At 38.4% G+C, this 23728-nt stretch overlaps 1 protein-coding gene across 6 annotated transcripts; it reads left to right on the top strand.

The window, feature by feature from the left end:
* Positions 1-4418: 4418 nt before the first annotated feature.
* hnf1ba (HNF1 homeobox Ba) lies at positions 4419-22896 on the top strand. Of its 6 annotated transcripts, none has more exons than XM_047820851.1 (11): positions 4419-4517; positions 10368-10642; positions 13420-13619; positions 13958-14228; positions 14419-14648; positions 17802-17950; positions 18701-18827; positions 18944-19126; positions 19474-19592; positions 19952-19996; positions 21399-22896. In XM_047820851.1, the coding sequence occupies exons 1-11, from the start codon at positions 4434-4436 to the stop codon at positions 21417-21419; spliced, it is 1704 nt and encodes a 567-aa protein (XP_047676807.1). In that variant the 5' UTR covers positions 4419-4433; the 3' UTR covers positions 21420-22896. The 6 variants fall into 6 exon arrangements, 4 of the variants coding, with proteins under 4 accessions (XP_047676807.1, XP_047676808.1, XP_047676809.1 ...); XM_047820852.1 differs by lacking the exon at positions 4419-4517 and adding an exon at positions 4803-5045; XR_007144420.1 differs by lacking the exon at positions 4419-4517 and having other exon boundaries at positions 10133-10642; positions 19424-19592.
* The last annotated feature ends 832 nt before the right edge of the window (positions 22897-23728 follow it).

The raw sequence follows: 23728 nt of genomic DNA, 5'->3' as shown, positions 1-23728 counted from the left end.
GAATGTGTTTCTACTCTTATTTCTTTCCATAAATGTTAAAAAATAAACTAGTTCAAGGAACTTCTCTGGAAAAAGTCTTTAATATTAAGAAGCAGGAGTAGTGAGGGAGAGAGGGAGGGAGTAAAGGTGAAAGTGAGTAAGGGAATAAGTGTATGACTGCATGAGAAATGAAGACAACAGTAAGAGAGCGAGCGAGTGAATGGATGAGTGATTGAGTGACTGCATGAGCGAGAGAGTGAGTGATGAGTTAGCTATGCCTTGGCACTGTGTTGAAATGCAGATGAAGCAAGACTAGAGCAAAGAGGCTGCCAAGGAGGGGGACAGGGTTGAAAGGTCAACCTGATGTCGCTCTCGGTTGCCAAAGATGGACAGGTTTTATTTTCCGTCAGGATGCCTCCTTCGACTTGGGGGTTAATGCACTGACTGAGGAACGGAGATGTGTGACTGAATTCATTACGGGACAAGCAGGGGAGCGTGGAAATTGTGGTAAAGACAGAAGACAGTGTCCACACAAGACATGGCATGTCCTCTTCCCTTTCTGTAGCCTCATCATAGTCCAGCCACATTGACAGTGACATCATTAAACAAAAACGCTCAATGTGGTTATAAGATCAACGAGGAAATACGGGACCTCAGGACCTTGCACCAGAGTGTGCAGACTGACATTAATTCACAGCTGGTGATGATACAGGAACAGAGGGCACCTGAAGGCGTTTAAAATTTGTCAGAGAAGACACCGTGTGAAGTTCTCTTCACTCATAATGGATAACTACATTGGGTTTCACATTAGATGGCACTGTGCCAGATGTTTGCTCAAGACTGAAAGCTCGTTTAAGAAGAACACAAACTGAAATAATACTATACTTATCAATTTAGGAGATTTACAAAGCTTACTTATGTCGAGAAGTCGAAGAAGCTCTACATCGGTAATGAGCACCAGCAATGCAGGATCAATACAGTTCAATGTATTTGTAAGAAATGAATAAATGATACGAGAAACTTCACGATGTGTGGTTAGAGGGAAATAATGAACAACACTGTGAGAAATATATTATATATGCATGCCATGTTAGCGAAAAAAAGAAAAGTGTAAAATACTCTTCCCTGTTGGGGAAAAAACATTTCCATATTGGGAAACTGACTGTTGCTAAGCTTTACACATTATTATTAAAGACCAGCATGTTTGTAATATTAGTTCCTGTGTGTTTTGTGAGGCACATTCGATATAAACCCTGGATTTGCCTTGCAGCTGGAGCTACTGTCTGAAAATACAGTAATTATTTTGAATTACACATACAAAAAACATATAATCTCACTGTCCACTTTATTAGGAACACTTGTACAATTGCGCATTTATGCAGTTATATATTAAGCCAAGCACGTGGCAGCAGAACAGTGCATAAAACATGCAGATACAGGCCAAGAACTTCAGTTAATCTCATCAAATATCAGAATCAGAAAATAAAGTGAGATCTCTAAAGTGTGATTTGATTGTTGATGCCAGATGGGCTGGTTTATGTCAAATCTTTGAGTTGCCTGAGCCACTACAGCAGAAAACCCATTTCACGCTTGTCAGCTAACAAACTCATATATGAAGCTATCATGAACTCAGACTCATCAAATCGTCAGCTGTCCAGGTTCGATGAATCTCTACCATAGGAAGGATAATGGATTGGATAACTGAACTTTAAGAAGACAGTGTTCAGGTGTTCCTATTAAAGTGGACGGTGAGTGTATAATGAAGAATATTTTTTGCTTTAATTGTTAACAATATAATAAAGTATTTATAGTTTAGATACAAAATCAATCTAAAATTGTATTAACTCATTATTATTACCATCTTGCCATGTTAATATTTACATTTGTCATATTATGAAATATAACCTCTGCTTCCCATATCCCTTTACTGACTAATCATTGTCTTTTTATGTAAGTAAGTAAGTAAGTAAGTAAGTAAGTAAGTAAGTAAGTAAGTAAGTAAGTAAGTAAATACATAAACAAACAAACAAACAAACAAACAAACAAATAACTAAATAAATAAATAAATAAATAAATAAAATTAAAAAAGAAGAAGAAGAAACACTGATAATAATCTGTCCAGAAGTTGTGCTTCTGCATAGTTGTGGATAATTCGTTAAGTTGATGATTTATTAAAAAAAAAAAAAGGTCTAATGTCCCTTATCTCTGTGTAAATCTTCCCAGAATCAGAAATTTGCATAAAAGGAAACAGACTTCAGTATCGAGAGAAAAAACACATCACAATCCATCCGATTGTCTTTAAATAACAACAAAAGCAATAACTAATGAATTTTACAAACACAGTATGTGTGTTTTATTTAATTTATAGTGAACATTTTTAAAATACATGTAATAAGTGATCTGTTCTGATTCCCTATTCTCATGATGTAAACAGAAGCCAGTTGTTTTATGGAAAGTGTTTGTCATGTTTCTGGTATAGAGTGTTGTGTGCTTTTTTATTTATTTTTTTATACATTTTATACATTTATGTTATGCTACAGCAATAAAGCAGCATTGTATTGTGTCACTTAAATAGGACTATGTGATATGACAATATTCATGTTTCATGCTTTTGGGATCATTAAATATGGCTGTGCTGTTTTTATTATGTATAATGTCATTCAAAAGAATGAACATAATATAAACAAAACACACACACACACACACACACACACACACACACACACACACACACACACACACACACACACACACACACACACCACCTCTTGTGTGCTGGTGTGAGGCATGAGTGATACAGTAGTGTGTTAAACAATGCCACCTTTGAGTCCTCACATACACTCACACACAGCATTGATTGGTGTCTGTGTTAAAGGGAAATTTGCTGATCCCTCACGCATTCTGTTACTCATTAACATTTAACATCCATCACAATCTATATATACTATATCCATCCATCCACTCATCCGTCTATATATAGTTTTTTTTCTTAATACTAATTTTGATGTTTATTTGTATAACATCTGTATTCTTGCGTCAGTTTTTGCGTCACAAATCACCAAGCAGTATTTTTTTTCTGCTCCATAATTTAATGTAATTTAAATTGATTTCAACTAAAGAAAATCATTTTTCTGCCTAAAAAATGCCCTATTTTTCGGGAGGGAAAATCTCCAGAGGGAAGGGAAAGTCTCCAGAAGATCTGTGGCTGATTCTTTAAAATGCTCAGTAAAACTTCCTGCTTAAAGCACCTGAGACTCCTGATGGGTTGTTTACAGAATATTATCCTAATAATATAATACAAAATTAAAACAAACAAAATTAACAGCAGTGGGAAAAACCTTGCGGGTTTGAATATGGAAGCTAATAGATGCAGTGTCTTATTTCAAATAATATCATAGTTTGTGTGTGTGTGTGTTTGTGTGTGAACTGATATCCAGGTCACTCTTTGCCATTTAAATCCATTTAATTTATTGAATAAATCGTTTAAAGAATAAAAAGGAATGAGCATCAATGCAGAAAAATATGTCAAATGTTCTTTAATATTATTAGCAGAAGCTTTTTTGTTAAAAAAACAAAACAAAAAAAAAAAACGGCAACAATCATTTTCTGTAGCTCCTAGCTGAAATTCCTCCGAATAAAAAGGCTTGTGTTAATGAGTTGTTTAGTGAATGACGTTGGGACTGGATTAACACCCTGAGGTGGACCCTTAGTTCTTTTTTCTTTTGCATCTGGTTTTTAATCTTAAATTCACAGACAAATAACACGATCCTCTTCACAAAAACAACTCCATTTTGCAGGGAAGAACCAATATAATGTTTACATTTACAAAATTTTTAGCATCAACTACAGATAAATGATTACTGACTCAGGTTTTCTGGTTGTTCGCTTTGTTTTTGTTCTTTTTTCTGGTTATATAAATGTATGTAAGTGAATTTAGGACCAGATCTACAGTATCAATACCTGAAATTATTCCAACCACCTTTTTAAAAAAAAAAAAAAAAAAACCCTCCACCATATGTTTAAAACTCATGGTTAATTAAAGTATGGTAATGTCAAACGTTTTGGTTCTTTACTGTATGTGTCTAACAAAATTCTATTTTCGTTTCTCTTTATGTAAGACATTTCCAAATGCTTAACAAGGCTGTAAAATCATGTGACAACGTTACCTTTAAACTACTCATTTAAAACTATGTAGTTTATATATGTTGTGTATTTTATAGTCATACAGGAATTTCCTTGGAGTTTTACGCACTTATGTATCTCAGTACGTGTAGCTGAATGAAGTATTTACAAACTGCTGGTGCTTGAGCACCTTCTCAATATTAAGTGAATATTAAGTTCTCTCAGCAATGTATTCTTCTGTACCAGCTTCAATTTGTGCCTTTTAATGGTATGCTTGTTTTGAAAGTGACCATTTTTGCTGGGCAGGTTGCGAGTAAGAGGTTGAACTTCTCATGGCGGCTAATGGCTTTGCTGCGTGGCTCTGCATTAATAAGGGGGCTGTGAAGTCAACCTTAATCGCAAAGGAAATCAAGCAGGTAATTGCTTTTGAATGCTTAATTGGGTGGTGGGTGGTGGGGGGTCTTGGGAAGGTTAGGAGGAGGATTAAAGTCACATGGACCTCTGACTTCCCAGTTCACCCCCATTGTTCTCACTGGCCTGCTTTGCTTTTAGCGTGTGTGTGTGTGTGTGTGTGTGTGTGTGTGTGTGTGTGTGTGTGTGTGTGTGTGTGTGTGAAAGAAAGAGAGAGAGAGAGAGAGAGAGAGAGAGAGAGAGAGAGAGAGAGAGAGAGAGAGAGAGAGAGCACAGTCCCCCACAAAGTGGCGCCAGGGAGCAAAAATCAAGTCTGTAATACCTGGAGCATTATCTCATGCCCCATGGACATGTGGTTTTGTATGAGTCTGCATGAACTCAGAAAACGCATCATGTTGCTGTGAAACTTTGGAGCCACATGCAAATGCACCCTGCATGGATCATGAAATAATGACTAACACATAGAAAGTTTCAGAGCTTTGGCCTTCTTCATGCATGACATATGCTTAGGTGATACACATCCCCTCTTTCCAGTAAGTCTTTTAATTCTGTTGGTAAGCTCTGAAAATGTGGATTAGATTCTGTTGGTTGTAGATTTCCTCCCTCGGCAGCACCTGATCTAGATTGGGCTGTTTGCTGCCAGAATACAGTTTAGTAATAAAAAGGCAAACATATAAAAACAAAGATCTGCTGCATTTATTAATCATTGTGTGAAGGGGATATATATAAAGTAATTTTTATTTATAATGTGATTATTAATATTTTTCATTTCTTTTATAGGATTGTGGACACATGCTAAATGTGACACCAGTAGAGATATTAATTTACATTGAGACTGAATACAGCACAGAGACTACATGCACATATCTCAGGATAGATTGAGATTCAAATAGAATTTTTTTCTTTTCATATCCTTTATTAATCGAATCCTTTCTGACAACAAGCCAATAAAGCCAAAAAAACCTAATAACAATTCAAAAATGAGAGATGTTTTTGACTACCCAAATCCATCATACAGCATGAACCTTAAATAAGCATCATTTACATACTTAAGATGAGACCGAAGCTAACAAGTACTATCTAAAAATGACAACATTAAAGCTCTAACAGAACTTTAGCAAGGTTCAATATCAAATTCATATTTATATGCCTGGCTTACAGAATATAGTAAGTTATTGAGTGTCAGTTTTTTTCAACTCAAGTATTAAACACAGTGGTTTTACCACTAGAATGTTGCCTTTAGATTAAATAACTTCAGCAGATTACGTTCTAGCCTTGCGGATTAGATTTATTGCACATACTGGTTCTAACTGTTTGTAGGCTTCTCAAAAGGGTTACAACAGAACATTTATGTGGTAGAACCCAATTGACGCACATTTTTTCTCTCTCTTAGACTATTTCTGGTTCACAGACAAATATCGCCAAGTACCAGCACCAAGAACCATAAGAAATGCTTGTAATATGGCCATGTGTACAGAGCTGCTGAGACTGTGTACAGTGGTTACACTATATGTCTTATGATTTGGAATTATTCCTGTTTAGTCAGACTCCTCTGAAACCTCAACAAACCACTCAGTCAAAATGGTCTTTCCTTATTTTACAGTACAGCAGTAGAGCTTTACTTTGAGTCCCTGAGTCAATATTGATTCCAGGATGGGCAGGGTGAGAAGTACAAGAACAGTGTGAACAGAAAACAACGAGGCACTGAAATTTAACACAGAACACTGAATGATAGACCCGTGTAATGTGTAATGTGGTAGCATGATGAGCAAAAAATCTTACTGTGTGTACAGTAACTTTCAAGCGGTCAATCATTTGCAGCAGATGCAATGCTTATGAACCTGCTGTCCTTTTTATTTGGACTAATACATTGTTTTAAACAGATGCTATATGGAAACAATATGGTACTTATATTACATGACAAGGCTTTCTTACTGTAATGATTTGAAGGTGTATTGAGGAGCTTCCTACAGTAGTTACTGAAGGCCAGAGAAGGATGGGGAGGTTATTCATGGGGTCATGGTGCCCTAGTGATGAGTTATAGGCTGCTTCTGTAAGGACACTCTGACCTCGGCTCTTCAAGGTTTTCCACAACACTCCCTCAGTCTACTTCATCATGTTCTTTTGATTGTTCTTCAGGAACCCAATCTGAGTATTGAATACAGGTGTAAGACATCCAAGATGCTGACCATGATAGCTCACATCGGTTGTCTTCTAGTTGCAAACAAACTTACAGAGGTACACAGCGGAGATGGAGTCTCATTTCCATAGATAATGAGGTAAATAGTAAAAAAAAATGGACTGAATGGTCAGGAAATCAAAGTGATTAAAGGCAAAATGGTTTCTGAGCTTAGACACACATCTGTATCACTTTTAAAGGTAAACACTCACACTGTAAACTTTCATGTCTTAGGCTTCATTCGGGAAAAGTGCACACATGCACACCCTTTACATCGTCTGTTTACTGAGTCGACGGTCTGTGTCAGCCAGTCAGACATTCAGAAGCAGGAAAGGGCAATGACAGTTTGGTTGTTCACATTATGGAGGTTTAATAACACATGATGCGTTTATGTCATGGGAGGAGATATGAGTTCAACTCATCATAAATGTTTTAAGGGCTTTAAGGGATTATTGTGATTGTGGCAATGTGGACTTTTTCCAAATTGTCTGTTCTGTAGGATGAATGGTGACGGTTCCTCATGCTTCATGGATCAATGCTCAATTTGCTTCCAGTGGAAAATTCAGGTGATCTAATCAAAGCACTTTAAGCACTTAGTTCTTGATCAAAGTTGTTGATGACTTTAGTGTTTAAAAAATTCAAACTATGTATTAATATTTTCTGCAAAACTGTACATATGCCAAATTCCTATAGCATAAAGATCACCAAACATGTTGTGTGTTATGTCAAAACCATATTTTGAGATATATAATGGAGAATTTAATTCGTGAATAGTCCACAGTTCACGTTTTACAGTAAGAAACACTATGAAAAAACCCAGACCAAACATCAGACCTCTTATTCTCTATTTTTATCTGAACAAAAAAATGCCCCACTAAAGACAATAAAGATTGAAGAAGCATAAAGTTCTCTGGAGGTTGGATGACATGTTTTAAAACAGTAATGTGGAGCAGTTGATGAGTGCAGGAAGAGGGTAAGGTCCAAGTCATTGTGTGGAACGGGACATGATCGGTGGCTTCTGAGTCTCACATCCATGTTCTACTTCTGCTCTACCTCTGGAAAATTTCTGAACGTTCTGCTCTGTGATCTAGACTGTAGTAGAGGGTAGCAAGAGGTCACAGGCCTTAATGGCTGCCAGGTGTATTTTAGTTCAGAAACTCTTATTCAAAATTAACCTCAAACTTCAATTCTTACATTTAAATATTCACAGAGCAAGCTCTGATGATTTGACCTAGATTTTAACACATTTCAGGCCACCTTTATATTCATTTTGATATATAAATTTTGTTGTATTTAAATATGCAACCCAATTGTTAATATAGTTTATTATTGCAGTCTTACTACAACCACTGTAGTAAACCACTGACCTGGGGATAACCATCAGCTATATGTAGTATCATTTGTAATATGTGATTTGAAGCAAATCCAGGCTGAAAGGCATCAGTTTCTGTTCTTCTGACCATTGTAACTGGGTTGGTCTACAAATGCCATGGCTACTAATATGCATTATACATTTATGAGCTTTGTGTGAGTCTTCCTTTTCATATTATCACAGTTTGACAACATTAAACATCACAGGAATCATGTCATGACTGCTAGGTTTATCTGAAAACCTCATATGAAAACTGCTTGCCATTTTTGGTTCAGCAACTTTGTATTTGACACCATAACAACTTTGACACCATAACAGCCTCCATTCCTCCAGCCTCCATTGCTCATTACAATGACCAGCTCCAATGACAAAGTCTTCTTCTTCTTCTTTTTCTTCTTCTTCTTCTTCTTCTTCTTCTTCTTCTTCTTCTTCTTCTTCTTCTTCAGCGGCAGCATATCTCATTATTGATATCAACCAATCACAAAAATAAAATGCATTCAGGGCATTGGGAAGAACCACCGAATACCCGACAGAGACATTTTCCTGACATTTATTGAGGAACTGAATTTAATTACGTCCATTTAATTAAATTCCCAAGAAATTTCATACCCCTTATAACTAATGACTGATGTAGTGAGAGTCATTCTTAACATTTATATTAGCTACAAGTGACTAAGTATCTGCAGTTTGTGTGGCATAAATGTGAAGTGTTAACACAGCTTATAAGCCACATCTGTCCTACTCTTACCCAACCATCCTGTGTCTGTGAACCATGAGCTCGGGAATGCTGAATGTTTTTTCACTACGCTCTACTACACACATGGCTTTCAAAACAGGGCCAAGAGCTTGGTGCAGGACACACAGGTTTTGCTGTTTGTTATTATTTGTTGTTAATGGTTGACACATTGAAATCTTCAGAAGGAGGTGTGTGAAATTCTGCTTCTCCATAAAAAAAAAACTTTAATCTGACCCTCTCATCAGCATCCTATCATGTAAATGTAGCTCTGCAGATCCATATCGTAGCTCTGCAGATATATACATACATGTATAACACAAATATATAAATGAAATAAGCTCCTGGATCAAATACAAATTATGTTCCTTTGGAAACTGTACTATATAGTACTATCCTCTACATTTAATATTAATATATAGTTACTTCCTTTACGGATGTCTTTATATCACATGACTTTTTTTTCACTCGGGCCATGATAAAAAAACACGATCAACCGAAAGCATAAGTCCACGTCTAACGAAAACCACGTGTTTTTAAAGTAAATAGTAAGAGGTGCACAGAGATATACTGAACACAAAGTGTTTATAAAAGTGCAGCTGGACAAAAAGCAGCACCATAAGAGCTCTTTCCTATCTAAAACACACAGCAAAATCCCTCTAACTGTATTTCTGATTTCCTGATGTATTAAAAAGAATGCTGCTGTGCCTAATACGCAGGTTCATCTATACTGTATACACACACACACACACACACACACACACACACACACACACACACACACACACACACACACACACACACACACAAATATATACATATAGACGAACCTGCGTATTAGGCACTTTTTAAGCACTTATATATATATAAGTGTATATAGCTTCTTGACTCTTGACTTGATATATATATATATATATATATATATATATATATATATTGTATGTGTTATGTGTATTGATTTAATTATATATTACATAAAGTAGCCTTTTAATATACATAGGTAAGCGTATTTGTTTAGCATTTTGTAGATTAATTGCTGTCATTTTGTTATTATTATTATTATTATTATTATTATTATTATTATTATTATTATTATTATTCCCCTTCACAACCGTCTGAATGTGTCAGAGTCCAAAGTTCACAGAAGTTCCTGATAAGGGAGGCCAATAAAAGCAGCAGAGCTCCAGTGTAAACACGCTTTACCTGCAGGTCTGTGACAGCCTGCTCATTTGCATAAAGGACAGCACAAAAGCAGCAGTGACTGCAGAGCCCCGCCCTCTATTAGCATACTGTAGATACCCCGCCCACCCAAAGCATCATGGCAAGTTATAGCGAGTGGGGAAGTGGCTCGGCTTCATCAAGCAGGTGTCTTTCTCAGGGGGACTTTTTACGCACTGGAGGTGGTGAGGAGAGGGAATTTGAAGAGCTTAGGGTGTTCATTTCTCTCTTTACCTCCTTATCAAGGTGGGCATTTTTTGCCTGCAAACATGGTGTCCAAACTAACATCTTTGCAGCAGGAGCTTTTATCCGCCCTGTTAGACTCCGGAGTTACCAAAGATGTTTTGATCCAGGCGCTGGACGACATGGAGCCGAGCCCGGCCAGTTATGGAGTTAAACTGGAGAACCTTCACATGTCTCCGTCGGCGGGTAAAACAAACGGCAGCGACGTGGAGGCCAAGCCGATCTTTCATAGTTTGACCAATGGGCACAGTAAAGGGAAATTGTCGGGGGACGAATGCTCTGAAGACGGAGATGATTACGACACGCCGCCTATCCTGAAGGAGCTGCAGTCTCTCAACACGGAGGAAGCGGCGGAGCAGCGCGCAGAGGTGGACCGCATGTTGGCGTGAGTGGCCATTTACTTTACTTTAGTTTACAGTAAGGATCATGTCTAAAGTGCCTAAACAATTAGATCAAAATAATCAATTGTCATTGCAATTTAATTAATTAATACTCTTAATAAACTCCCAAAACTTTAAAGTCTAAAATTGTATTATTATTATTATTATTATTATTATTATTATTATTATTATTATTATTATTATTATTATTAGTGTTGTTTGTTTGTGAACACGTTTAGTAAAAAAAAATACTTAAGTATTTTAAGTCATATACGCGCTGGTGTTTATAAACCCCAGTAATATTCAAATAATACCATTGAAACACAGTATTCTAGAATTTATTTCAGTATCAAAAAAACAAATAGGTATACAACAAAAACCAGTATTATGATGCTTGTTAGTAACTTTACAATAAAGTCCAAGTTTGCAGTGTTTACAAATTTAAAACCACGCGCCAAATTCATCTTTTAACATTCTAGTTACTAATTATCTACCTGGTTATTATTTCTTTGACTTAGCAAAATATCAACTGAAGAAGCTCTATTTATCATTAACTAACTGTGCTCTTCGGGCTAAATGTAAAATGTTATTTTCATCTTTCTATATGATAATGACAGGCTACTACAGAACTTCAGAAAAAAAAAATTCTTTCCTTTCCTTTTTTTTTTAAATAATCGAATTTATCTAATGCATGAATAAATTGTATAAAATTGATTTCTGTACTAAAATACGAATGACTTAATTTAAAAACAATTTTGTAATTTGTAATTTATCTATGATAATAAAACAGAGTGATTCCAAAATACAACGCAACATAATAATAATAATAATAATAATAATAATAATAATAATAATAATAATAATGTTGTTGTTGTTAATTATTTGTTGTTAATTATTTGTTATTTTGTATGTCGTATTTTCAGTGTAATGGTTTAACAAATAAATTCACATTGCTTTTCCTGAAATTGTAGCCCAACTTTTCTTCCTGAAGCCTCAACATCAGCATCGCGAAATGTAGTTTTAAAAACACAAACTAAACCACGTGGCGTTGACTTCTTATTAATTTTATTCTATAAATCATCAACTGAAAGATACACAGTGGCGTATGATTAGCGTGAATGGAGATCTGGTTATTCATTGTCAAAAGGCATAAAGCAGCTTCTCCCTCAGCTGTAAGTTACTGTGAGTGTAAGTGTGTGTGAGTGTGTGTGGAGTCACACTCGACATCAAACAGGCCAGAAAGATTTGTTACAGTTACTAAAGCTAATCCTTCATTCAGTCTGGATTTAGAAAGGTAAGCGTTCACTCGGCCACAGCAGATTATTTTACGCACTCGGTTTCGCTGCTGTTTAGTCGCTGTGTTGCTCTTTTATTTCTGTCCTACTGTATATGTTTGTCCGCTTCGATGTACCTAATCTTTAATAACAGTGTTTAATTGTATATTTTAGAGACAAATCGGAGGACATTTCAGTGCGCACTGCAGTGTGATATTTATTTATGTATTTATTTTTAATAGTTGCCTTTTGTTCTGCCAACTGAACTTCCTCAAAGTTGTTCAGATAACTAACATGTTAAGCAGTAGACATGATTTAATTTTTAATTTTTAATTTTTTTAGCGCACTAGCTATTTATCTTTAAATTACAACACCATTTTTGTTTGTTTTGGTCTTTTTTAAATAACATATTTAGTACCATTTGAAAAAATGGTATTTTAAAATACTATTATTCGTTCATTAGTATTATTATTTAATTTACATTTCTAACTGTTTACATTTCTGTTATTTTTTTATTATTATTATTTGTAAAATGTCCTCAGAATTCGAAGCCTTTATTATGCCTAGGGGAGGCGTTTTATTATTATTATTATTATTATTATTATTATTATTATTATTATTATTATTATTATTATTATTATATTTGTTTTTTCCTTTGCATTTTGTCTGCTGTATATGAAATCTAGCCGATATTATTATGCAAAATTCATACAGTCACGAATGTATTATTTATTTTAAAAATGGCTACGTAGATGGAGAAATTCTTACTTACTGATTTTTTAAAATTATTTATAAACGTCCTTCTGTAATGAAATCACATCAGGATCAGGATGAATTGTGTTTATCCAATTAATCTGGTCCTAACCTTTGAAAGTATTTACAGCTCACTGAAAGCGATGATTAACGATCGTTTATTAGGGTGATTAACAATCATGTGTGAGCTCTTACACCACTTTAAACCTGGAAACTAAAATAGACAAAGCTGTCACAGAGACAGAGGGAAAGAAGGAACAGCACGGTGATCGAATAGGCGTTTAAGAATCACAGGTTTATTCTGTTTCAGAGCTTTTGCATGCAGCATTTACATTAAGCATTTGATTCTCTTTTTATTTCTCTTGTTAATCATTTGTCAGGACACTCAGGAAAGTTTTATTTCTGGGGCAACATATGGTCATATGGAAGCAAAATATGGTCTTTGACAAGACAGGGCATGAGCAGTGCAGGGCAAAAACATCAAGAGCCATAAGAAAGTGTTACTATCCCATTTGACAGTATGCATTAAAAACCTTGTAAAATATCGTGTTAATTCTAAATGTCTAAATCTAAAAACCTAGTAGAAAAAGCCAAATTGAGGGGAAAAAATAAAGAATCTTGAGGGTAGTAAGTGCAGAAGTGAAGTGGTAGCAAGAACTAAAAAGCTTGGATTTTTTGCAGAATACTAATATAAATATAAACACGCATATTTAATTCTAAGTAAATATATAACGTCTTTGTGCCCGCGCGCGCAGCGAGGACCCATGGAGAGCCGCGCGCATGATCAAGGGCTACATGCAGCAGCACAACATTCCCCAGCGCGAAGTGGTCGACGTCACCGGCCTCAACCAATCACATCTCTCTCAGCACCTGAACAAGGGCACACCCATGAAGACGCAGAAGCGCGCGGCTCTGTACACCTGGTACGTCAGGAAGCAGCGCGAGATTCTGCGACGTAAGTTCTGCGTCTCATGTTGCATTGAAACCAAATGAAGGGTAGCATGTAAAAGATTCGTTTGGTATTAAAGCAAATGTATGAAAAAAAGCTATGTATAATATATATTTAGTCATGTATATTTAGAGTAGCATATTTACTTTTCCTTTGATCTTTGATGCAAAGGTAAACTTTTTTCCCCATGATGGCATTTACTCCATTCTGTTCTTCTATGCTTAAATCATGTTAAGTAAATTTGAGTAGGTTACACTGGCCACGTATCTCAGTGCCACTCATGCACGGACTTTGTAAAGAACATGTACACCAAAAACACTCTTTTTACTTAATTCTTTTTACAGAATTCAACCAAGCATCACAAGGGTCTGGCAGTAGCATGACAGACAAAGTCAGTCAGGATCAAGTGCTCCTTCTTTTCCCTGAGTTCACTCAGCCTGGACCGGGCATGGGGCAGCCTGGAGAGGACGCTGGCACTGAACCTGCCCTCAAGAAACTCAGACGCAACCGCTTCAAGTGGGGGCCTGCATCCCAGCAGATCCTCTACCAAGCCTATGAACGACAGAAGAACCCAAGTAAAGAAGAGCGGGAAACTCTGGTTGATGAATGCAATCGGTAATGCTGCATGTATCATATGTTATAAGTTATTAACTATTACAACATGCAGTATCAAGGAATGTCAATTAATTATTCGATAGAGCGATCAAATATAATACAATATTACATTTCTAGCATTCTTATATGCTTTGTAATCTTAGATAATTGACAAATAATTCTATTGACAAAATATTTTTGTCCCATTTAGGGCAGAGTGTCTCCAGAGAGGTGTGTCGCCATCTAAAGCCCAAGGGCTTGGTACCAATTTAGTCACAGAGGTGCGTGTTTACAACTGGTTTGCTAATCGGCGCAAAGAAGAAGCCTTCAGACAGAAGCTGGCTATGGATGCCTATGGAGGGCAAAGCATCAACCCGCTCCTCACACACAGCTCGCCACACCATTCCCAGGCCAGCACCTCTCCCCCCAGCAAGATGCAAGGTAACCATATTTCAATATGCTCTCACCTCTAGCTTAACTAATGTAATTTTTCAAAGCTGCTTAAAGCCTCGGTTGTGAATCTAGGTCAGGTTACTGAGGCAAGGCTGTTATCAGGGCTGTCGTGTTTGATAGCAATGTAGGCGGAAAACAACGTCATTAGCTTCAACTCCAGTTCTGTGGGAAAGGAAAAAAGAGTTGAGACAGATGAGATCTGCAATAGGCTGAGAAGAGATGTGATTAATTAGAGAGTACTGTGCATAGCCCAGTATGCACAGTTTTATTCTCAGCTTTGGAAATATGTTAACAGAATCCACATGTACCTGGGATCAGTACTTGGGTCAGTCTCAGGTCAAACAAGCAGGATACCAGCATGACAGTAGTACTGTTACATACCCAGTAAGATATGTTGACCAGGCTTGAAATAGCAAAGCACTAAAAAAACAACAACAACAAAAAACTTTGTGTTAAAAGTTGAGAAGAAGCTAGAGCTTGTTTTGCTTGAACATACTTTTTAATCTTGTGGATACATGCTGGCTGTGAGGCACTTGTTTGTTTGCTTATGGATTTTCCCTCCTGCACACCTGGCCAGTCAATGACCCCAGGTTGCAAGGAGAGCCAGGGTCAGATGCTGGTGTGTTAGTGTTGAAAGGGGCAGAAGCTAAGGGGTAGGGGTGTTGGTTTCAGAAAAGGAAGACTGTGCTTTACTAAGCTCTTTCTTAGCTGGGGGTTAGGGTGCTTACAAGGCATCCTGCCAGCAGCATCAGATGTTTTTCCAGTGTAGAAGCTTGACCCAACAAGAATGGCTCAGCAGGTTGCCCTCATCATGTTGCTAAGACACAGTCTGTATTATGCGTGCTTAATTGACAATTAAAATCTTCAGCTACTACATGTCCCAGACCTTTGATAAGGGGCTCCCATGTCCCTTGCTCTCTTTACTCTCTCCTAGCAGGAAGCCCCATTGTCCATGGTGTATTAGAAGTGACTGTAACCTAGGTTCATTTATCTCTGTTGGGGTAGGGGAGGGGATGTCAGGGCCCTCCCCCCACCTTTATGAACTAGAATATAGTGGTTGAAGCAGGGACGGGAGCAAAGCAGCAGGAGCTGTCCGCTAGTATTGGGTCTTTTTTTGACCAGTCAGGACTGATCACCAATTCTGCTGTGGCTAAAGTTGGCTGTGGGTGAAGCCCCCTTTTTCTACCCCTTTTTTTCAAATCACATCAAACCTAGGTCAGAAGGAAAAGGTCACTGAAGGGTCAGTTCTCTTATTTCAGTTTTATTGACCTTCTATTGATCTTATCATGCAATTGATAAGAGTTAGGAACTATGTTTTGAGTTTATGGTTGTTTCATTACCTCTATTTTGAGTCCCAATAGAATGCACATAGGTTCCTATACTCATGTATGAATAGATATACCATTAGCAGCAATTTTTGATAGCTCCATTGAGTAATTTGAATCTGTTGTACTATTATCATGCCTCACATTTTGCCTCGGAAAATATCTCTTAAGAAAGAATTCCTCTCAGCTGGTGGGCCAGAGTGTAGAACATTGTAGTTTATGATGCAGCGTCCTTCTGGATGACCTTTGCACAGGACTCAAGGGTTCAGCTGTCCACACACTTAAAATGAGACCCACAGCCAGGCTGAAAGGACATGTACGTCCTGCAGAGACCCAGGAGGTCTCTCATATGCAGCAGTATTCTAAAGACTATTGCCTGGGGTTGGGCACCAGAGCTTTGATATTACATGGGTCCCAGGGAGAACTGAAGCTTTTTAGTTCTTACTCCCACTCCCTGCTACCACTCCCCTTCTGCTCTTACTATCCTCAAGATTCTAGACATTTTATTTACTCAATTTGGCTTTTTCTACTAGGTTTTTAGGTTGAGAATTGATACACTATTTTACAAGGTTTGTAATGCATATTGTCAAATGGGATAGTAACACCTTCCTATGGCACCTGATGTTTTTGTCCTGCACTGCTCCTGCCCTGTCTTGTCAAAGACCATTGCTTCTCTGTTGCCCCAGAAACAGAACTCTCCTGCTGGTCAGACTAAATCAGACATACAAACCAGTCTTGGCTAAAAGCGATCAAGGAAGAGAGAGAAGAGCAGTCTCTGCATCCTAGGTGAATAGCAGAAAAAGTCAGACAAAGTTTCTAATGAATAGCCCCATCCTCCCTCTGACACTTTTACAGGGTATAGGCCAATAAAATAAAGTCTGTTTATGGTGGTTGGTCCATTGTGTGGCCAGGGGTCCATGGGCCCGATGGAGTGCTTTATTGTCTACTGTCGGTGTTTAAAAGATGCTGGAGAACTCTGAGAGTGTTGGCTGCATGCTTAAGTGGATAAACCCAGGTTTGTGGCCTTCTTTAGAGAGACCCTCGTCTGATGTCTAGCTAATGAACCACATGATGGATGAAATGTGGTCAATGCCACTTTGGTTGAAAAAAAATTGTTTTCCACTTATATGGCGTATATGTTTCATACCTTTATACCTATGACATTTGTGTAGAACATGGTGCCTTTTGTAATGTGCTGCTGTGTCAGATTGATACTGGAGCTTAAATGAGGCACTGCCTGCATGTCAACAGAAGTATCTGACACTGGCATTGATTTTGTAATGTTTGCTTGGTCAGTATCAGAGTAGGTTGGGATTCGCAAACATCCACTGCACAAGAGATGACTGAAATCCTTGTAAAATGGACCCCTGGGATTTGCCATGAGACTCAAACTGCAGTACAAACTGTCCCATTAAAAGAATCTTAATTAGTGAATGTAAAAATGTATACTTTTTTTTAATACAAAAGAGTACCTTAAAAGAGGGTTTAAGGTACTCTGGGAGTGTGTAATGTTATGAGTGACAGGCTATGTGTACACTGGCCTTGACTCTGTTGGGCAGGGGAGTTTGTTTGCTCTTCTTTAACCTGTCTGGGGCCAGAAGGCAGACATAAGTGTCTCTGGCAACTTGTGGCTAATGTGAAAAAACATGGAGCGGCAATTCTGTAACCTGTATGTATGTATGTCTGTGTGAAATACATCCACTAAGACAACCTTCAAAAAGTCTCTCTCTCTCTCTCTCTCTCTCTCTCTCTCTCTCTCTCTCTCTCTCTCTCTCTCTCTTTGTTTCTTCTCTCTCTGTCTTTCTTTTTATCTCAGCTATAAGGTACAACCATGGTCCCAGTGATGTCAGCTCTTCCAGCACTATCAATCACCACAGCATGACGAGCAGCCAGTCTGTATTGCAGCAAGTCTCTCCCGGAGCCCTGGACCCAAGCCATGGCCTGTTGTCACCTGACGCCAAGATGGTGAGCGCACCTGGCCACTCCTGCCTTAGATAAGATAAGCCAAGGCCTACATTTGATAGAACAACGCAGAACAGGGGCCCCGATAGCCACTGCCTTTGACTGCTGTGTAGCCCAACAAACACTGCATTGTTCTTTCAGGTGAAGCTTCAGTAGACAGTAAGGTTTAGTCCACAGTATGCCACAGCAGCTATGGTGTTACTATGAGCAGGGCATGACCATGGCTAGACCAATAAACCTGACAAAGAATCATTCTGTTGTTATTGATTATATGCCATGGAGGAAGAAATAGCGGGTGGAGCTCTGCTTACTCTGGCAAGTGGACTGACAGCTTCGCTCGATTAAGCTGGGGTGCTCCAGGAGGAGAACATCTGACCCTCCCCGGCTCTATCCAAATATTGAATTTTCAGCTTGACAAACCTCGAACACCTTCAATGTTCCAAACCTCTTTTTAAAACAGAGACATTGACCTGTTTAATTTGGTTAAGTTATGACTCAAATTCACTGGAACTTTCTAGTGCACTCGTATCAGTGAGTAGAAGGTGAACATCAACATGAGGAGGAAAGGAAGATAATTGTAGCTTATCTTTGCCTTCAGACAGTCTGAGCAAAGCCTTCTCTATGTCCGGCAGCCAATTCCAAAATACCAAATCACTTCAATCCATGACATTCTTGTTTTAAAACAGAACTTTGCAGAATGGTAATGGTAGTTAGACAGTCTTTGACTAAGTATCTGTGTTTTTCTTTTTGTAGATCTCGGTATCAGGTGGAGGTCTTCCACCAGTTAGCACCTTGACTAACATCCACAGTTCCCACCATGCTCACCAGCAAACACAGAACCTCATTATGCCCATCTCTGGAGTAATGGCCATTGCACAGGGTGAGTACCTGATGTCTTGGGGACTTGATGGTCTGAGCATTTTTGTCTTTCCTCTGCTATTATAAACCAGCAGTTTAATGAGTAGCATCGTAAACATTGTGTAACTTTATGTATAGGTCTGAGCTCATCGCAGGCACAGACGGTGCCAGTTATCAACAGTGTGGCAGGAAGCCTGGCCACCCTGCAGCCTGTGCAGTTCTCACAGCAGCTGCATAACTCTCACCAACAGAGCCTCATGCAACAGTCTCACAGCCACATGAGCCAACAGCCCTTCATGGCCACAGTTACACACTCACATAGTAAGTGTGCTCTCTTCTCTTACGTGTGCACTGTAGCTGTTTATTTTTTATTGTACATGAAGTGAAAATATCCTTAATGGGAAAATGTTTGCGTCCCAATTTTCTTTATTTTCTTCACTGTTGAAAAAAAGTCGTACTTGTAATTGTGACATCTTCACTCTGTTTGTTTATTTTATGCAGCTTCAGTTTTAACTGTTAAAAGTATCTCCAAATGCCTATATGGAAAACTCTTCAATTCACTCAAAACAACAATATATTTAGAAAAATACAGCTCATTTATATTCTTATCACATGCAGACATTTCTGACACGTGTGACACTTGGACCGCTGTTGCATCTTTTTCACAGTGTACCCACACAAGCAGGAGCCACCGCAGTATTCCCACCCGTCACGCTTTCCATCCGCCATGGTAGTATCAGACAACAACAGCCTCAGCAGCCTCAGCTCAATGTCCTCCTCCAAACAGGTCAGACATGTGCTCCTCACCGCTTTGTCTCATTTCTACTACCAAAATATTTGATAACTTTGTGTGGAATAAGTAACTATCTAGGCTTGTGTGTTCTGCATGCAGTTTCATGTCATGTTTGTTCAGTCATGCCTTTGGAAAGTTAAAGCATGAGGTCCTCTGTCCTGTATCATTTTTGTTCAGTAAATCATTTATTTTTAATTATTAATCTTTAATTATGAATGGTACACTAACGTGCACAAAATGACGATTATCACTAAAGGACATGTACCTGGTAAATGCCCACAGTGACCACTATACTAATCCCAGCTAATAGTTGTGTTCATTCTGTCAAATTTATTTAATCCCTGTCATATTAGGATGCTCCTGTAAACAAGATGGTGCAACTGGGGGGTCTCAACTGGGTAAATACCGTTTAAATAAACGTCACTTAATAATCCTGCACTGTGGTGAAGTGAAATGGTGTCCTTAAGCTTGCCTGACCTTTAATCTTGTCTGACCAAATCTGTAGTATTTAGACACAGGATGCTTTTTACAATTTAAAGCAGGTCGAATGTAGAAAATGACTAATGAGGGAACAGCAAGAAACGAGAGAATTAGAAGAAGGTTCATTTGAAAGTCAGGAATTGTAAAGGGGCCACTTCAGTTTATCTATGCTCTCTGCACATCTGAATCAGTAAAGCAAGCAAGTGTAGCGGTACTCCTCAGAATACCCATTTCCTTTGAACGGCCTGACTGACCAGTCACCCGTGCACTTTAGCCATGAGCCTTCTGATATATAAGCTGTTCTCTTTGACTTTTAGTATTTCTACCTGTATATTTCCTTTATTCTCATCCCTCTTCCCTTCTCCTCTTCTTTTTTTAATCTCTCACTTCTCTCTTTGCCTCTGCCCACTCGTTATTCCTCCACTCTCGGACCAGCGCTCAGCATATCAGATCAGGAAATGACCCTCGCTCTTAATTAAAGCTAGCGTGTCACTCTTTATTCCCTGCCGTGGGGAGGCATGTGCGTTCACTAATTCCCTCTTCCCCTTTCTGACTTCTCCCCACCCGCCATGAGCGCTCTAGCCTGAAATGCAGTCCTCACTCAACTGCTTTCACACGCTCAATTTCCCACGCTGCACCGGTGATGGCCACTGGCTGATGAACTGACGTGACTTGGCCTTAATGTCAGATGTTGCTCTTCACTGTAGAGAGTCTTTCTCTTTCTCTTTCTCTTTCTCTCTCTCTCTCTCTCTCTCTCTCTCTCACTCACACACACACACCGTATGATATTTGTAATATTTAGTAACACATTTAATATCTATATAGAAAGCTGTTTACGAGGTACTGAAGGTGCCTCAGGTATGCCATACCTCAGATTGCTAAGAAGGCACTTTCAGGTTCTCCTCTCTCTTATCAGAGCCCTTGTATTTGACTTGGGAGGCATAACAAATGGCAGTGGCCTTTCTTGGGGATATTACAAACCCACTCTGGCTTTATTGCCCTTCTGTTTGCCCTTTTTCGCTCACACGAAACACCCCCCTCTACTCGTAGAGCAGAATCTAAAGGCTCCAGTCTCAGCAGCTGGCCGACACCTTTATCAGGTGGGACTGTTTGTTGGCCAACGGGTCAGAACGGGGTCACGTGTCTCCGCCCATTCGGGGAAAGAGAGAAATAGAAATAGCAAGCAATGCCATAGAGAAGGTTGATGAAAGCTGCTAAGTTTATAAAAGTCTGGAATCTGTTAACTTTACCATATGCACTATGCATAGCACTGCGTATTAAGTTCTGACCATTTTCTTTTCTTTCTCTCTATGTCGACAGTGTCCTCTGCAAGCCTGGTGAGCATATCCACCCGACTTCCTCAATGCCTAGCAACAGGAGCACATTTCTTCGGCTCTCTCCCTGCTGTATCTGTGGCAACTCCTAATCACTGGCAGCAGTGCACTGGAAGATGAGCTGGTCACTAATGTAGGGACTGAAAAAAAGAGGCGAGCAATCAGAAAGGAGACTCTGAACAGCTTGGTCTAATTGTACCATGGAAAGATGGGAGGATTACCTGGAAATTACTACATCTGATCAATTTCCAAGCTAGTCTTTTATAACAGTGTTTTGCTTCCAAACACCAAAATAAAAAGAGGATGATTCTTATATCTTTTAGGAACAAATGGAAATGGTGTTAAACTGACATGATTTTGTAGTCTCACATGGTTACTGTACCAAATGCTAAAGGATAACCATTGCTCCATTTCTGACCTTTTAATGGACTTTAAGAGGCTTCTTCTCATCCAGTCTCAGTCAGCAGTGAGCTCACCTAGACATAGATGTTGTGTAATCAGTTTCCGGCAAATGACAATCAGCTTATATTATTTTCAACATGTGTCAAGTCTTTTTGGGTAGAACATTACAGACTGAATGTGTTGGATTTTCCTGCATTTACATTGCAGTGGGTCTTCCATTTGTGCGGTTAATACAGTATGACAATATGAATAGTCACTGTTCTGTACAGCTGTAAATATGAATGATATGAATTATAAGTCTTGAAACATGTACATATTTCAGGTCCATATCTTTTTTTTTTTCAACAAACTGTGATTTAGAAGTGACAATCTTTAGAACAGAAAGGACTATGCAATATACTGAATAGCACAAACACAAAATAGTGGGATTAGCCCCTTATCTGCAGTTTTTAAAACACTTACACCAGCAAAACTACAGGACAAAAGCCTGTCAAAGCCAAGCTGCAGATATTGCACAAGCACATTGCATTTTCCCCTTTTTCCTTTATGGTGTTTGGGAATGCCATGAAAATACCATGAAAATGAGACGTAACATAATGCTTTTATTCTGTTTTAACATTATTCTGTTATAAATAGTAATGATGGTATTACAGGCAGGTTATTAAGAGCCTGTTGCTGTGTATTAGATGGATAGTCACTGAGAGGCTTATAACTGTTGTCTGTCATCAGGCCATAGTCACCAGGACAAACAGTATTACCCACTTATGCAACTCAGAAGTACACAAAACATGATGTAATAACTCATGAAGTCAAACACTAGACACCACATGCATTCGATTTATTTGTGGACTGCTAGACGTGGAAAAAGGAAGAATGTGATTTTGTTGGTTTGCTTTACTCTTGTAACTCCTGTTGTTCTTACTTTCCAAAAGGTCATTTTAAAGTCATTCTCAACACAAATAATTCGATTTTCCCTGTCATGTATTATTTTTGTATAAAATGAAAATCAAACTTTTAAAATCATTATTTATACTGTGAGAGAGAAAAAATGATGTCTCAAGTAAAGGCTCTTTCTAAGACCAGTGATAGTGAGTTGTCCTTCGTTTCTGTTCATCTTTCTCTGTATTTGAAGTGTGTGTGTGTGTGTGTGTGTGTGTGTGTGTGTGTGTGTGTGTGTGTGTGTGTGTGTGTGTGTGTGTGTGTGTGTGTGTGTGTGATAGTAAAGATTACAGATGGTATCAGTATTGTGGGCCTGTTCCTGGATTTTCTCCTGGCTCTCACTAAGTGTATGTGTTTCACAATATTATTTAGAAATTTCCCAACAAACACTTTCTTTCAGGAAGAAAGTTTCAGGAATGCGTGTCTATTGAACTCTACACACCTCCCTATACCTGACAAGCATTGTTTGTAGCGCTTATCTGCAGGACTGAGGTCTCAGTGTTTGATGATGAATCACATTGTCTGAGACTGGTGTATTTGCTAATGTGTGTTTTCTGTCCCAGCAGTACAATATGACACACTAAGTACATAACCCTTGGAGCAGGGAGGCTTTGAGAGAAAGCAAAGCTTGTACAGTATGTGTGTTTATACTGAGCAGAAGAAATTTGTGGAAACAATGTTGATTATTCAAAATATGTCTGCCAAAACATAGTACCTGGGTATTAAAGTGACGCTCCATCAGGACTGTGTGTTTCCCCTCCCTCATACTGCTCTCCTCCTGATCTAAAACCAACAGTATTTGAAATTCCCATCATAATGAACGAATGCTGGTGATATAACTGCATGCTAATGAAAGCCATGGTCAGGCCAGGCCACACAGCTTTAATCATTTCAGCTTGTGGCTGGTATTTTCCCAGCAACAACCTCTTCATTCTCAGGCACTGGGTGACAAAATGACTGGAATTCTTCTCACAC

Source organism: Tachysurus fulvidraco, chromosome 11 (assembly GCF_022655615.1).
Source record: "Tachysurus fulvidraco isolate hzauxx_2018 chromosome 11, HZAU_PFXX_2.0, whole genome shotgun sequence".
NCBI classification, from domain to species: Eukaryota; Metazoa; Chordata; class Actinopteri; order Siluriformes; family Bagridae; genus Tachysurus; species Tachysurus fulvidraco.
This window is presented reverse-complemented; position numbering and strand designations above follow the sequence as displayed.

What these genes read in the sequence shown, in the direction of transcription:
- hnf1ba (XM_047820851.1), top strand. Translation starts at nt 4,434, where the DNA reads ATGGCGGCTAATGGCTTTGCTGCGTGGCTCTGCATTAATAAGGGGGCT. An exon ending in GAGGTGGACCGCATGTTGGC is followed by an intron (nt 10,643 to 13,419) that starts GTGAGTGGCCAT and finishes CCGCGCGCGCAG; the next exon opens with CGAGGACCCATGGAGAGCCG. An exon ending in AGTAATGGCCATTGCACAGG is followed by an intron (nt 18,828 to 18,943) that starts GTGAGTACCTGA and finishes CTTTATGTATAG; the next exon opens with GTCTGAGCTCATCGCAGGCA.